Source organism: Physella acuta, unplaced genomic scaffold, assembly GCF_028476545.2.
Source record: "Physella acuta isolate Inbredline_101_S28 unplaced genomic scaffold, ASM2847654v3 ptg000769l, whole genome shotgun sequence".
Taxonomy (NCBI): Eukaryota; Metazoa; Mollusca; class Gastropoda; family Physidae; genus Physella; species Physella acuta.
This window is the reverse complement of record NW_026732287.1, coordinates 398,646-416,691: the sequence shown is the minus strand read 5'-3', so window position 1 is coordinate 416,691 and position 18,046 is coordinate 398,646. Positions and strand designations below refer to the sequence as shown.

Below are 18,046 nucleotides of genomic sequence, written 5' to 3'. Positions count from 1 at the left end.
TTTCCAGTTAAATAAATGATTAAAAAGAGTTAAATTGTCATTTAAGAGCAATGTTGACATATCCCGTCAAGAAGGGGGGGAGGGGTGGGGTGGGGTGGGGGTGGGGGTGACACCATGACGTAAACCTGCGATTTTTTTTTCGATAGAGAAAACGCTGCCACGTCCAGCTGTATTAATAACGGACTAAAGATAATCATCGTTTGTATTATCTGTGCACAGCTTAAAGCTATCACGGGGGGGGGGGGGGGGGGGGGGTGACACCAACTTAACTTTGTAACATTTGCCTGAAGAAAAGGTTTCGGTTTTGTAGAGAGTTCTAATAACTGATATGTCTATCGACTTCTGGCGTGGGGGAGGGTGACACCAAATTTAATAATGTACTACAACAACAATGATTTTTCCATTCGCATTTATAACTGTTCTAGGTGGATTAATATAGATTGACGCCATTCGACAAAAAAGTTTGCGTTGAGGAGAGGTAAAGGGGGTGACACCAAAGTAAAGAGTGGATTGGGTTGAAAGTGCATAGAAATTTACAAATCTACATGTCAATAGACAATAAAAAGTTGTCACATTGACACATTTTGGCGCTTTTCGTCAGCCATGAAAAGAGTTGCCAAAAGGTTCTAAAACAATTCTCGCCTTAAATCAGTTTAATATTTACATTTTGTGTATTATGCAATGGAATATGTAAAATTATAGTAATTTGATTACAAATTTAGTATACCCATAAGAGGTAAAGAGCTTCTAGCGGATTCAAACGTTGTAAAAAAAGTATTTGTATTTTGGTCGCTATGTTAATTATTTTCCTATACATTAAAAAAAAAAGCACGAAGTTCAGCCAAAAAGTGCGTAACTTCAAAAAAATTTAAATACATAAAAAAGGAAGATATACTTAAATACATATACACATGCGCACACACACACACACACACACACACACACACATATATATATATATATATATATATATATATATATATATATATATATATATATATATATATATATATATATATATATATAAGCACAAAATATATATGTATAATTTTTAGCGCAATTTCCATACTGACAATTGCGATTATTAATTTGTTCTGGATGGATGTGTGTCCTCCTCACCGAAGCAATATCGAGGACTAGTTCCAAAAGCAATTTTGTTAAGCAAGTTCCGATGATGATTGTGGGCCAAAAAAATTCCCGGAATTCCTTCCTGGATTTCCCGGAAAAGCCAAAATACATAGAAAAAATGCAGTTTATGGCCCATATCTCGGCAACCAGACCACTTAGCGACTTGAAACATTTACCAATCGATTCCTGCCAAAATTTAGAAAAATATTGCCGAAGAAAGTTTTCAAAAATATACTTCCGTTCGGTCACAAAAAATTAATTAAGGAAGTTGCGCTTAAATTGTCACTAGACTTTTTATTAACTTGTTTTCGTTGTGGGGTGGGTGACACCATTAGGTGCCGCACCTCTTGACACCCGACCTAGCGACGCCACTGGGGGAGTGTACGAGTGTTGGGTTGGGGGGGGGGGGTGTGGATGGGGTGCTGCCTTTTGAAATAGGAAGTGTATTGTGTGTGGTCTTCTGACATGCTTCACTTAATATGGCAGCCATTGCATCATGTTATTTTTAATCTTTAATCTGCTAGGGGGCGAAACGACGCTGACGACAGCAAGATCTGCGACTTACAAATACAACAACTGTCTCATTTCTGGTGAAAGGTTGGGCAGCAGTCAGGGAATTCCGGTGACTGGACCATCTTTTTACCTGGGCAGGTTAGTACCACATCCACATTCGCTCTTCATACAATGTACATGATATGTTTGTTATACATACACTTTGTTCGGGTGACACATAGACTTTGTCCTGTTTAGTGGTGACATACAGAGTTTGTCCTGGTGACACAGACGCTTGTTGTGCACTAACCTGTGTTAAATCCCGTGATTTTAGAGAAACTGGTTAGTGCTAAGGGTAGCCTAGTCGTACAATGGTTCACCATTTCATGTGTAGGTCGAATCTTGCACCCTCCCTCCCTCCCTCACTCCCACCCACCCACCCACCCACCCACCCAACCACCCACCCACTCATCCATCCATCCATCCATCCATCCATCCATCCATCCATCCATCCATCCATCCATCCATCCATCCATCCATCCATCCATCCATCCATCCATCCATCCATCCATCCATCCATCCATCCATCCATCCATCCATCCATCCATCCATCCATCCATCCATCCATCCATCCATCCATCCATCCATCCATCCATCCATCCATCCATCCATCCATCCATCCATCCATCCATCCATCCATCCATCCATCCATCCATCCATCCATCCATCCATCCATCCATCCATCCATCCATCCATCCATCCATCCATCCATCCATCCATCCATCCATCCATCCATCCATCCATCCATCCATCCATCCATCCATCCATCCATCCATCCATCCATCCATCCATCCATCCATCCATCCATCCATCCATCCATCCATCCATCCATCCATCCATCCATCCATCCATCCATCCATCCATCCATCCATCCATCCATCCATCCATCCATCCATCCATCCATCCATCCATCCATCCATCCATCCATCCATCCATCCATCCATCCATCCATCCATCCATCCATCCATCCATCCATCCATCCATCCATCCATCCATCCATCCATCCATCCATCCATCCATCCATCCATCCATCCATCCTCCTATTTATCCTAGCCTACTATCTCTCAATTGATCTTTTGCTTTTCTCACTAACTTTTTCTTCAATGACCCCCCCCCCCCCCCCCCATGACAACGTTCGAATTGTTTCACTATACAACAATGACCTGACATAACCTCCCCCCCCCCCCCCAACCCCTGGGTCAAGAACTCGATCCCCTCCGTCACCCGGCCCGCCCGCCAGTGTCCCAGTTAGGGCGGGGTAGCCCTCATCAGGGTGGATCCGGGCCCACCCCCACCCCCACCCGTCCACGCAACGTCCCGAGGTCCGTCCACCCGACGTGTCATTAGACCTGACAAAATCTGACGGCCTGGCCTGCCCACCCTCACCGTCACGTGACAATGATTGTTGTCACGTGACAATGATTGTTGTCTTTAGATCACCCCGCCCCCATTCCTCGCCTAGATAAGACAGTCAGTTGTTCGCCCTCATACACTCCTTCTGATTCACTGTCTTGGTTGTTGTCTGCTGTCTGCTATTTGCTGTCTGCTATTTGCCGTCTGCTGTTGGTTGTACACCAAGTACACTACATCAACCAGTGCACTAAGCCGACCAGATCTATATTCCACTGGATTAGCAATCTGTTAGTTGAAAGGGGCGTCACATTTGTTAATACCTGGAGAGACTGTGTCATGTTTCATGCCGTTAATAATTTGACGTGAATTTTTTTTTGTGTCAGGTGGTTGGTCTACCTTCGTGGCAGACGATATCACGGTAGCAGGCGTGGGTGTCATATGCACACTGATACAGCTGCACTGTCAATTTGACATCATTTAGCTTTGGTTTCAAGAAGCATCTGCGACATTCTGTTAACTGTTGTTGAGTACCTAAGTGTCTAGCCTACACTGTAGAGATTGTGTGTATTTAAATATTCCAAGTTTCCTGCTGCAATCGTGAATTGAAATTTATCATTCTAATTAAAAGTGTTGCACAGAAAATGTCCTTAAGGACAAGATAGGACCGTGTAGCAAGAAAGTCAGGGTGTGATTGGCTATCTTAAACCTGGTGTCGTCTGCCTTCTTTATCGTCCGGCGATACTCGAGCCGGAATGATCTGCGGCAGAAACGCGGCCTGCTGATAGTGATATGGACAACTTCAAAACGGTGATATGTTCGACGCCTTTGTTGATCATCTGCTTCAAGCACTCTCGTGTCGTCTGCGCGGCTTCACTCGTCACCGGAAGTTGACTCGGGCCGGCTATATTTAGACCAGTCGTGTCAAGAGCCGGGACTGCTATGGAGGCGAATGATGGCGTCACACCAGGCCTGTACTCCCTCTCAGTTCTCTGCCTGATGCTGCTCTGTGCCAGGGTGGGGTGGGTGGAGGCGCTGACACCCCGGGGCTTCCACCCCAGTCAGGTGCTGACGCCCGTCTCCTCCCTGTCGTCGGTGCCAGAGAAAGATCTGGTCGTCTGGTCCAGCCCGCCGGAGGAGGTGAAGGAAGATGAGGTAAGTGGGTCTCGGTGACCTTATTGCATTGTTGACCTTTAGCTTGCTAGTAAAGTACTCTGACCTCATTTTAATTATCAACTGCCATTGTGTTTAAATTAGCGCCAGTTGTGCACGCGTTGGTTCATACGGCGAGCCAATTAAATTTGAAAAACTGAGGCGTTACATGGCTATCTTTCTCGCAGTTCACGTCGGCATGTGTTTCAAATTGGAACATGTTTGTTTCTCGCGTTTGGATTGGTTTCAAAAGTTAAAGTCCGACAGTTTTAGAACTTGTGGATATATGACATTAAATAAGTGTAAGGCAATGAAGTCATAAGTCATACATTAATGAAGTCATAAGTCATACATTAGGTTTCAAAAAATTTCTTGAAACTTCGTTATATCTGCCAAACCGCTGTATGAATTATTTTAAAAAAAAACTGTACAGTGCTAGGTATATATTGCTAAAGTATAGGATCAATACCGTATTACAAAACTGACAACAAATATTTTAAAATTACTAACATATCGATAAAATAAGAAGTATTTATCTTTTGGATTTTCGTCAGAAAAATGTCCCTTTAATCACATTTTCTTATGGACGTAAATGTTTAGTAAAAAATTAATATTTTGGGCGGAATTCTGACTTCATAATCTCTTTCACTCTTTCTGTTATAAAACGCAAATTGAAGACGATTTAAAAATCCTGAGCCAGGAAAGATTAGTTGAACCGAATTTTTTTATGCAAGCGATGTTTTTGACTACCGACAGCTAGGGAAACATTTCTAACTAGGACAGGCAACTTGTTTATTGTTTTAAGCTTCAAATCCTGGCCCCAGTTTTGGTTGCTAATTAATTAATCAGGCAATTACTCGGCTATGGGTGCGAACATTAGGATCAACGTACTATTATGTAGGCCCGTTAGTTGCAACATACTTTTAGATGGCCAGACATACTGAGGCGGGTACCATGTGAATTCATCCCGTCAACTCATTAGTCAACCCATTAGGTCAGCCCATTAGGTCAGCCCATTAGGTCATCCCATCATTAGGTCAGCCCATCATTAGGTCAGTCCATCATTAGGTCAGCCCATCATTAGGTCAGCCCATTAGGTCAGTCCATCATTAGTCAACCCATTAGGTCAGCCTATTAGGTCAGCCCATTAGGTCAGGCCATTAGGTCAGCCTATCATAAGGTCAGCCTATTAGGTCAACCCATTAGGTCAGCCCATCATTAGGTCATCACATTAGGTCAGTCCATCATTAGTCAACCCATTAGGTCAGCCTATTAGGTCAGCCCATTAGGTCAGGCCATTAGGTCAGCCTATCATTAGGTCAGCCTATTAGGTCAACCCATTAGGTCAGCCCATCATTAGGTCATCCCATCATTAGGTCATCCCATTAGGTCAGACCATTAGGTCAGCCCATTAGGTCAGCCCATTAGGTCAGCCCATTAGGTCAGCACATCATTAGGTCAGCCCATCATTAGGTCAGCCCATTAGGTCAGCCCATTAGGTCAGCCCATTAGGTCAGCCCATCATTAGGTCAGCACATCATTAGGTCAGCACATCATTAGGTCATCCCATTAGGTCAGCCCATTAGGTCAGCCCATCATTAGGTCAGCACATCATTAGGTCAGCCCATTAGGTCAGACCATTAGGTCAGCCCATTAGGTCAGCACATCATTAGGTCAGCACATCATTAGGTCAGCACATCATTAGGTCATCCCATTAGGTCAGCCCATTAGGTCAGCCCATTAGGTCAGCCCATTAGGTCAGCCCATTAGGTCAGCACATCATTAGGTCAGCCCATCATTAGGTCAGCCCATTAGGTCAGCCCATTAGGTCAGCCCATTAGGTCAGCCCATCATTAGGTCAGCACATCATTAGGTCAGCACATCATTAGGTCATCCCATTAGGTCAGCCCATTAGGTCAGCCCATCATTAGGTCAGCACATCATTAGGTCAGCCCATTAGGTCAGACCATTAGGTCAGCCCATTAGGTCAGCACATCATTAGGTCAGCACATCATTAGGTCAGCACATCATTAGGTCATCCCATTAGGTCAGCCCATTAGGTCAGCCCATCATTAGGTCAGCACATCATTAGGTCAGCCCATTAGGTCAGCCCATTAGGTCAGCCCATTAGGTCAGCCCATTAGGTCAGCCCATCATTAGGTCAGCACATCATTAGGTCAGCACATCATTAGGTCATCCCATTAGGTCAGCCCATTAGGTCAGCCCATCATTAGGTCAGCACATCATTAGGTCAGCCCATTAGGTCAGACCATTAGGTCAGCCCATTAGGTCAGCACATCATTAGGTCAGCACATCATTAGGTCAGCACATCATTAGGTCATCCCATTAGGTCAGCCCATTAGGTCAGCCCATCATTAGGTCAGCCCATCATTAGGTCAGCCCATTAGGTCAGCCCATTAGGTCAGCCCATTAGGTCAGCCCATTAGGTCAGCCCATCATTAGGTCAGCCCATTAGGTCATCCCATCATTAGGTCAGCCCATCATGTACCTGTTTCAAGTATCCCCTCACCTGACCTAAGACCTAACTCTACCAACAGGTGATGTTCCACTTCTACCGTAACCCCTTCAAGTATCCCCTTACCTGACCTAAGACCTAACTCTACCAACAGGTGATGTTCCACTTCTACCGTAACGGCCGCAGCAAGCATGACTACAACAAGCCCTCCACCCAGTTCATGCTAACCCTCTTCAAGGAACTTCAGTCCAAACGGAAATTATTTCTCAGCCAGTCGGAGACCCCCGTCACCGACACGATTCGGTGTTTTTCCGGCAAACGTGAGTACATCTAGCACGCTGCCACATTTCATTAGGTCATCTCATTTTAAATACACGTCTGGTATCTATTTGACGTCTGCCGTCATCAATTTGACGTCTGCCGTCATCAATTTGACGTCTGCCGTCATCAATTTGACGTCTGCCGTCATCAATTTGACGTCTGCCGTCATCAATTTGACGTCTGCCGTCATCAATTTGACGTCTGCCGTCATCAATTTGACGTCTGCCGTCATCAATTTGACGTCTGCCGTCATCAATTTGACGTCTGCCGTCATCAATTTGACGTCTGCCGAATTCAAAAGCTGAGTGCTGATAGCCGTGCGAGTACAAGAGGTACCGAGTAACTAAAGTACCGAGTAACTAAAGTACCGAGTAACGAAAGTACCGAATAACGAAAGTACCGAGTAACTGATGTACCGAGTAACTAAAGTACCGAGTAACGAAAGTACCGAGTAACTGATGTACCGAGTAACTAAAGTACCGAGTTACTGAAGTACCGAGTAACTGAAGTACCGAGTAAATAAAGTACCGAGTTACTGAAGTACCGAGTTACTGAAGTACCGAGTAACTAAAGTACCGAGTAAATAAAGTACCGAGTTACTGAAGTACCGAGTTACTGAAGTACCGAGTTACTGAAGTATCGAGTAACTAAAGTACCGAGTTACTGAAGTACCGAGTAACTAAAGTACCGAGTAAATAAAGTACCGAGTTACTGAAGTACCGAGTTACTGAAGTACCGAGTTACTGAAGTACCGAGTTACTGAAGTACCGAGTAACTGAAGTACCGAGTAATTAAACTACCGAGTAACTGAAGTACCGAGTAACTAAAGTACTGAGTAACTAAACTACCGAGTAACTAAAGTACCGAGTAATTGAGCAATACTTGAAAACATAAGGCCCAGACAATGACAGAATAATTGGCTGCTAACAAATTTTAAACTAGTAAATAAAATAATTAAGGAACGGCGTGACATAGCGGTAGAGCGCTACACTGCTAACTCCGAAAATCCGAAAATATTAAGTTCGAATCCGAGTTCAAGTCAGTAGAATGTCCATGAGTCCACCCAGCTCTGACGGGTACCTAACCCACGTTAGGGAAAGTAAAGGCGGCTGGGGACAATTCTGACCACACTAGTGACACTGCCCCTTCATGACATCCTCAAGCTCCGTACGAAATAAATAATTTTTAATGGACATTTCTAAACTATCAAATTTCTGATTTTTAATGGACATATATAAACTATTAAATTTCCGATTTTTCAAGCTTTAATGAGTACACTGTAATGCGTCTAAAAAGGTCACATTAAAGACCGACAAAAACAGGTTTCGTATCAACAATGCTGAGACCGGGGACAATCCAATACACTAGACACAGACAACCAGACATCCGGATTCTATTTTCGTCTGTTGCTCGACCAGTTTAACACATTCAGAGAAAAAAACATGACGTCATGTTTTTCACACCCTCACACCCACACTCACACACCCTCCCCCGACAGGCTTCGTCTTAAACACATGACGTCATCCCTAACAGACGTGTAACAAAAAGCTGAATAAAATAAAATTAAAAATTGCTAAAATGTTACTATTAAAAATTATTCAATGCCAAATACTTAATACAACTCAATGAACACCACATTTTAAAAATGATTGATTCACCAGTAAATCGATCTTGTTCTAACGATTTTGTATTCCTAAATCATGTTTTATCTCGATCTTTGCACTGAGCAGAGCCAAATACATATTTATCATAACATTTATTTTATGCCCAAGTCTCACGGTGAGCTGTGAAATCTCATTAGAACGTCAACAAAAGGAGAATTATCCCCCTTATCTGGGCCGCCAGAGAACACAGACCGGGAATATCCCAACACACATGCGGTGTTCGGTGAGAAGATACCCGTAGTTAAAAGCCCATCTAACTTCCCCACCATCGCCGGCTACCCTTATCGTGGATTAGTGCGAGATTTAATGCGCTAGTGGCCCAGCAGTTGTGAAATACAACAGGCGATGTATCAGTTGAGCTCAGCTAAATGACTGCGAATTCCCGAAGCTATTTTTAGCGTAATGTGGTTTCCATATAAAAGATTGACCGGGAAAAAATCTGGAGTGTTCAACTAATCCTCGGTCAACAGTATAAAATTCCTGCGCTAATCCCGCGGACAAAACCCGCTCTTCATCAAATTTCTCCAACATTAATAGGTGAAAACCTGGCACAGTCGTTGTCTTGAGAGTTTGGTGTTTGGGGAAAATGGTGTTTGGTGTTTGGGGCAATTTGTGTTTGGGGCAAATAGTGTTTGGTGTTTGGGACAACTGGTGTTTGTGTTTAACAGAAATCTTTCAAACATCGATAGAAACCTTCGCATATATACACACACACACACAGACATACACACAGACATACACAAACAGACATACACACAGACATACACACAGACATATATACACATACATACAAACACATACATACACACAGACATATACACAGACATATACACACAGACATAGACAAACAGACATACACACACAGACATACACAAAACAGACATACACCCAGACATACACACAGACATACACACACAGATATACATACACAGATATACACACAGACATATACACACACACATACATACACACAGACAAATACACACAGACATATACACATATAAATACACACACATTCATATACACACAGACATATACACACAGACATACATACACACAGACATATACGCACAGACACATACACACAGATATACACACACAGACATATACAGACATATACACACACAGACATATACACACAGACATACACACACAGATATACATACACAGATATACACACAGACATATACACACACATACATACACACAGACACATATACACAGACAAATACACACAGACATATATACACAGACACATACACACAGACATATACACACAGACATATACACACACAGATATACACACAGACATATACAGACATATACACACATTCATATACATACAGACATATACACACAGACATATACATACAGACATATACACACAAATATACACACAGACATATACACACACACACAGATATACATACAGATATACACACAGACATATCACACAGACATATACACACACTGACGGGCAGGATTGGAAAAAAAAGTATTTTTTTTCTTGTCCCGGAATGTTCTAAAACGTCAAACTTTGTCAAAAAATCACACTTGAGACGGTCGCGCGATTACAATACATCTTTTATATTCCGTACACGATAAAGTGGGGTGGCGTTAACGTCGAAAATGTCAAAATCTCATTCAATTTGTGTACACGATTACAATACTTCTTCTTCCATATTACAATACTTTCTCTACACGATTACAATACTTTCTCTAGACGATTACAATACTTTCTCTACACGATTACAAAACTTTCTCTACACGATTACAATACTTTCTCTACACGATTACAAAACTTTCTCTCTACTCTGTAATCGAGAGAGTAAAAAGAGAGAGACTGATTCATCAAGCTAACTTGTTATTTCAGCTTTAAAAAGCCTACAATTTACATTGAATGTGCATCCAATTTAAAAAGTGAGCACCGTTTACACTGGCCGGTCCATTAGACGCTGGGACCCGTATGTGTGGGAGGCTGGGACCCGTATGTGTGGGAAGCTGGGACCCGTATGTGTGGGAAGCTGGGACCCGGGTGTGTGGGGGGGGGGGGAGGGGTCCACTCTAACGGTTACAGAAAGTTTTAAAAGATCCAGATAAAATTCCCGCTTAAAAAAAACTATTCTATAACAAGGTTTGGACTGACCTAATGAAAACTATTCTAGTAACAACGTTTGGACTGACCTAATGAAAACTATTCTAGTAACAAAGTTTGGACTGACCTAATGAAAACTATTCTAGTAACAACGTTTGGACTGACCTAATGAAAACTATTCTAGTAACAAGGTTTGGACTGACCTAATGAAAACTATTCTAGTAACAAGGTTTGGACTGACCTAATTAAAACTATTCTATAACAAAGTTTGGACTGACCTAATTAAAACTATTCTATAACAACGTTTGGACTGACCTAATTAAAACTATTCTATAACAAGGTTTGGACTGACCTAATGAAAACTATTCTATAACAAGGTTTGGACTGACCTAATGAAAACTATTCTATAACAAGGTTTGGACTGACCTAATGAAAACTGTTTTGACCACTCAGATTCCTGGACCAAGAAGAAAGGCAAGCCCGTGGCAGAGTTCCAGATCCCCTCCCTGCCGTTACAAGAGAAGCTCAGGACGGCGGAGATTCGCTTCTTCAGGCACGACCAAACCAGCGTCAGGCACGACCAAACCAGCGTCAGGCCGCGCGAGATGAAGCTCCGCGTCAGCGTCAGACAGAACGGCAAGCTGCTGCAGAAAGTCGTGGTCCGGGAGCGCTGCGTTAGACAGAGTCAGTACGACATTTTGGACGTGACTCGACTCGTTCACCCGTGGGTGAGTAGCCAGCACGGGAACATCAGCCTCAGCTTTCGGGTGAGCAGCCGACTTGAGAGGTTGATGTCGCTCAATGCGGGCCCGGACCGTGCCATCATCGTTCTGTATCTGGAGGACAGCGAGTTTCTCGCACATATGTACTCCAGCTTCACGGAGAAAGATGGTAGAAAAGACAATTTATCTGCGCATTTTTCCACCAAAGCGAGGAAAAAAAGATCGGCGACCAAATCTCCCGCTACACCGCTAGCAGGTCAAAGTTCACCGCGCAGGCGCTGGTCGCGTCCAGGGAAAAAAGAAAACTGCCAGTTACATAACTTTGACGTCGACTTCAACACCATAGGGTGGGGTCAGTGGATAATTCACCCCAAAAAATTTAACGCCCGATTTTGTTTCGGGACTTGTCCGTCTCCCGTGGACCCCAAACACAAGTCGACGAACCACGCCATGCTGCAGGCGCTGATGCGCATGAAGAAGCCCAACATAGCGCCCGTACCGTGCTGTGTACCGACCAAGCTGAGTCCGCTCAGCATGATGTACTTTGAGTATAACGAGATCGTGGTCAGGCACCATGAAGACATGATAGCCGAGGAATGTGGCTGCAGGTAAAGTTTGGCCAACTTTAGACATTTTTTAAAAACTGGAATCTTCGATCGAATAAAATTAATGATATTTTAAAAGGCAACTAACTAAAGATGATAATCTATGCAACTGTGCCTGTGTTGTCTCGCATAATTAATTAATTAATTAATTAATTATGAATTGCTTAATATTCCGTCCCAGTACCTAAAGTAAAAAATCGAAATAATTATTTTACGATTAAAACTTACGACTGTATCCACAGTCATATTCGCACTGAAGTATCGTTTCATTAACGATACTACGTCATCAATAGACACTAATGCTCATCCAATTTTAAATGTTAACATCAACAGTTTGTTTTTTAAATTGTTGTTTGTTTTTCAAATGATAAATCCTGTTAAATCAAATTAGTTCTGACATTATATTTGGTGAAACGATTATTACTTTTTCTGTTTATGAATTACGACAACTTTATACTGACGTTATGAAAATGTGCATTTCTGAGGTAGATAGTTGGTAATCAAATCGAGTACAAGAAATAATCGATCACAATCTAAAATAAAAGACAGACTTAGAAACTAGATCCATAATTTGAAATTAGTTTGAAAATATTAAAATCGTGATAAACAATATCTACAAGCGATACCACTCGAATCGATTACCAGACGTCGAATCGATTCCACAAATACCGTACCTCGACAATATTTTAAATCGCCAGCTAATTGTAAATAATGTATGTGATAAAATGTTAATAAAATGTTGATTAAAATGTTAATAAAAATGTGAATCCAACAGTCAGTAACTTTCCAGCCAGATGACCGCGTCTGGTTCTGTTGTTGCGAGAATACTGCGTCGTCCAGACGATACGCGACCAAATTATTTTGGAACAAAAAATAAATTAATATGACCTGCTAATGCACGACCACATTATTGTGGACCATTGATATGACCTAGATTTAGTTGTTCATAACTAATGGTTAGGCACTTCGTGTTTTTGAAGCAGAGTAATTAGAATATTGGTCACTTGGTCACTTGGTCACTTGGTCACTTGGTTTCTTTTGGCATAAAAATCTGGACACCTCCAATATTACATACTTGAATTACAAATTTGAAACTCTCTTGGTAATTGTATTTAGCTTATTCACTTATATTCACTGTTAATATTTGAAAAAAATGTTTATTACATTTCAAGTCGTGATTTTCTGTTATATTGTAAATAATGTGTATTATTTTTTTTAATGAAATAAATTATCTACCTGAACAATTTTGTGTTTGAATTTTGTAAAGTTATTAAAGGTGTAAAAACAAATCCCAACCAGAACTGCCGCATTTTCTCATACCTTTCACCTCTCTTGGTGTGTGTGTGTGGGGGGGGGGGCGGGTGGGAGGGGGTTCGGGCCAATAAACGTAGCTTATTTTGATGTTAAAGTTTGCCTTTTGCAGAAAAAAAAAGTATTATGCTTAAATTTGCACACATTAGACACAGGCCATACCCTGGATGGGGGCGGCACCCAAATATAACATATTGTCGTCTGTAGCTGAAGGGTGACACGAAAAAAAAATCGAGATGAATGTGTTTTCAGGTGTTGAGGTAACATGTGTTAGCGTAACATGTCAGGTGTTGGGGTAACATATCAGGTGTTAGGGTAACATATTTGGGGTAACATGTCAGGTGTTGAGTTAACATGTGTTGGGGTAACATGTTAGGTGTTGGGGTAACATGGCAGGTGGGGTAACATGTTAGGTGTTGGGGTAGCATGTGTTGGGGTAACATGTTAGGTGTTGGGGTAACATGGCAGGTGGGGTAACATGTTAGGTGTTGGGTAATATGTTAGGTGTTGGGGTAACATGTTAGGTGTTGGGGGTAACATGTTAGGTGTTGGGGTAACATGTGTTGGGGTAACATGTTAGGTGTTGGGGTAACATGTTAGGTGTTGGGGTAGCATGTGTTGGGGTAACATGTTAGGTGTTGGGGTAACATGGCAGGTGGGGTAACATGTTAGGTGTTGGGTAATATGTTAGGTGTTGGGGTAACATGTTAGGTGTTGGGGTAACATGTCAGGTGTTGGGGTAACATGTTAGGTGTTGGGGTAACATGTCAGGTGTTGGGGTAACATGTTAGGTGTTGGGGTAACATGTGTTGGGGTAACATGTGTTGGGGTAACATGTCAGGTGTTGGGGTAACATGTCAAGTGTTGGGGTAACATGTGTTGGGGTAACATGTCAGGTGTTGGGGTAACATGTGTTGGGGTAACATGTGTTGGGGTAACATGTGTTGGGGTAACATGTTAGGTGTTGGGGTAACATTTCAGGTGTTGAGTTAACATGTGTTGGGGTAACATGTGTTGGGGTAACATGTTAGGTGTTGGGGTAACATGTCAGGTGTTGGGGTAACATATTTGGGGTAACATGTCAGGTGTTGGGGTAACATATTTGGGGTAACATGTTAGGTGTTGGGGTAACATGTCAGGTGTTGCGTAAGTCTTAATTGTCAGGTTGGGATTGGGAGGGGGGAAGATGGATGGGCGTTGGTTCATGCACCTTTCAGTGTCAGATATCACGTGATTTATCATCTGACACATACAGGTGTCAACGCAGGTAGGGATTTATCTGTCTAGTCCTGATTATGTGAGAACCTGCTTCCATACATCACAAACACAACATTTGCAGTTAAAAGTTACCATGACAACACAAACACAATATTTGGAGTTAAAAGTTTATTCATTAATTAAAAGCAAAGAATAACTTATAAGAAAAAAATTAAACATCAAGTTTATGTATTACACATGTAACGTAATAGAAATTTTTTGAGTTGGAACATTAGTTTCTCCTGTTTGAAAATGATTTAAACGTAGAAAAAAAAACCTGGATAATTAGTGACTACGACTGAAGGATTAGAGTTTTCATTAAATGGGATGTTACAACATCCGGTTACAGTCAATGTTCAGGTCACCACTGAATCAAAGAGTTTATTAGTTGTCTGTATTAAGTAGTGTCTGATCTGTGTGAAATATCAGATCAATATTCCCAGTTTCCGCGTATACTAAAACACTTAAAATTTTTTTTAAAAACTTGTTTAATTGGTCGATATATGACATTTTTAAAAGGCTTGTACCTAGATAATATATTATACGTTATAAAGGGGAGGTAATGATAATATAAAGAGCAAGCAGATGTGCAATACACCAAAAAAATAAAAATTTTATAATAAACGAGCTGTTGAAAAATAATTAATAGCTCCTAGTCAAAGGTGTAATATCCCATAATTGATACGTTTTCAGTACACATTGTGTTTTTTTTTTTTTAAATCATGTTTCAATATCTGTATTGATATATAAAATACGATCTGGTGCAATGTTTCTGTTTACACAAACAATACAAGATTGTACCGTTTTTGTTCTCCCACAATAAATGTTTAGATAAAACAAACAAAATATCAATAAAATAATCAAAATTTAATTTAAAATACACACCTAAATAATAACAAAAAATTACATGTTTTTTTTTCTTTTTACTAAAAAAGCATTGTAAATGTACAGAGAAGAAAAAATTTTTAAAAATAATACATAATTTATTTATTTAAATTGTTATTGTGGGGTTTTTTTTGTTTGGAAAATATTTTTTTATTAAATTAAACATAACAATAATAAATATAAAACAATGGTAAATTCTGTAACTAAAAAGTTAATTTGTAAACATATTGTACATAAAGGGTTAATAGTTAAACATTGAAGTTGCAATATGAAGGATTGGATTAGTAAGATAAAAACAAACAAAAAGAAGCAAGTCAAAAGTAGTGCCTCAACACACAGCAATAAAACAAATTTTTGTTGAAGATTTTATTCTACTAGTTTAGTAAGTGGCGGAACAGTTTGAGGATTCCATCATTTATATGGGGTGAAATTGAATAAGTTTACAGTAACAGATCCAATGGTAGGCCAACTAGAAGTTTACAGTAACAGATCCAATGGTAGGCCAACTAGAAGTTTACAGTAACAGAACCAATGGTAGGACTACTAGTTGGTGTATCCAACAATTAACTGATCTGTGCTGTTTGCTTTTGTGAACATACTCATTATACAGCCCAACACTTGCTTCTAAAAATATTTTTTCTGCACAATTTTTACTGTCATGTCAAAGTAAGGTCAGGGGTTGGTGATGTGAGGGTGGTTGTCTCACAGCAACCATCTCAACCATTAACCATTTTCCTGGTCAAAAAGACTCGTTCTGGGTCTTCTGAAAGAAAAATGGTGAAATGGTTGTCCAGGTGGTTGTTCTGCAACCACCTTCACAACCACCGCCTGGTTGTGACATCATTCAGGGTGGAAACAAATATTTCGGAATGAGTACTGTTGTTGGTTAATACAGCTAGAATGTTTATAAGTGCTGTAGTTGGTTAATACAACTAGAATGTTTATAAGTGCTGTAGTTGGTTAATTCATCTAGAATGTTTATAAGTGCTGTTGTTGGTTAATTCACCTAGAATGGTGCTGTTGTTGGTTTATTTACAGCTCAACAATCAAATGTCCTCTCAACTGTACAATTTTGTGATTTGTTTCATCCAAATATACCAGCTCTTGGGTTTTTATTATACAGAATGTAAACAATGTTTTAGATGGAATCTTTTAAACAGATCTGACCTTTGTTGTGTTGACATAAATTATTGGATGGGAAAAATTTGAGAGAAAAATTTGTAGGCAAAAAAGGCAAACTAGAAAACTGTAAAAACACAAAAATGGAAACTTAGGTGTAACAAAAAGGGAAAGAATTAACAGGTAAAAACATATTTAAAAGACATAATTAAAACATATGAACTATATAAAGACTTGATCCTAAAACCAAAGAAATAAAACAGGCTGAGAACAGTTTGAACAGGAGGGAATCTTTTATCTCCAGTCAAACTGCCTGTTTTTATTTCTTTGTTTTTCTGACCAAGTTTTTGGTCAAGTTCCCAATTTTTTTCTTAGATTTTCTTTTTTAAAACAAACGGCGTATTTCTTATATTTCTAACATGACAAAAGGTTATTTCATATTTTATAAATTAAAGGTGATTTTGTATTGCCATATGTCATCATTAAAAATAGTTTGAAATGTTTGTGAAATCACAACAAACAAGTCATATCAAAACATTGGTCCAAATCTAATTTAGCTAGGGGAGGTAATACATTACTCTGTTATTAACAAATAGTTTTTGGAGTGCACTAATTTTAAAATAATACATTACTGTCATGATGTCTACAATATTTAAAAATATATCATGGAAATTTCAAAACTAAAGTTACCCATACCAAGAGTTCTCTGAAAAAAATATAAAGAAAAATAAATTGCAAATTTAAAATTTTTCTGAATGTTCAGTTTTGGTTGTTTTAGTGTTTAAATAGAATTCAGAAGGGTGAAAAATAATTTTTGTTTAACGTTTCCAAAACCAGCTGCATACAAGAGCTTCCAACTTTTAGAAAAATAACCAAAGTGATAACAGTCTTAACAGACTTCAGTTATGTTTAGAAATATTTTTATTAATTAAAGATTTAATTTAAATTGCAGCTTTGGGTGTTTAAAAAAAATTGCTTATACTGCCAACAAAATATGTGCTGAACAAGTTTCTAAACAAATTCATACATTTGTACATGTGTCAAGTTGACTGTGTCAATTGACTGAGATGAGGCTATAAAAAATTGTTTGAAACAAATTGTTTGACTTTTCTTGCACGCATGTGTGCTCACCTTTCAACTATGTTGGACAACACTGCCAACGTACTGCAAGATTTGTAGCTTTATAAACATAAATAAAACTACAAGAGTATTGCTGAAGAACTCGACAAATTTTAAAGTGAGCACTTTCAAAATAATCAGGTTTATATAAATACCAGCAAATGACAAATTATACACTATGAAGTGTAAAGTATGTCATAATTTCTGGTGTAAAGCATAAGCTTCCAGATAGTGGCATGGCACTGATGTCACACTGCCACTAGACTGACATGCAAGTCATTGGACTGCTA

At 40.0% G+C, this 18,046-nt stretch overlaps 1 protein-coding gene across 1 annotated transcript; it reads left to right on the top strand.

The window, feature by feature from the left end:
• The first annotated feature begins 3,188 nt into the window (after positions 1 to 3,188).
• Positions 3,189 to 12,209, top strand: LOC131950502 (derriere protein). Its single transcript, XM_059312695.1, has 3 exons — positions 3,189 to 4,185; positions 6,813 to 6,978; positions 11,192 to 12,209. Exons 1-3 carry the CDS (start codon positions 3,973 to 3,975, stop codon positions 12,070 to 12,072), a joined length of 1,260 nt encoding a protein of 419 aa, XP_059168678.1. The 5' UTR covers positions 3,189 to 3,972; the 3' UTR covers positions 12,073 to 12,209.
• Positions 12,210 to 18,046: the final 5,837 nt, after the last annotated feature.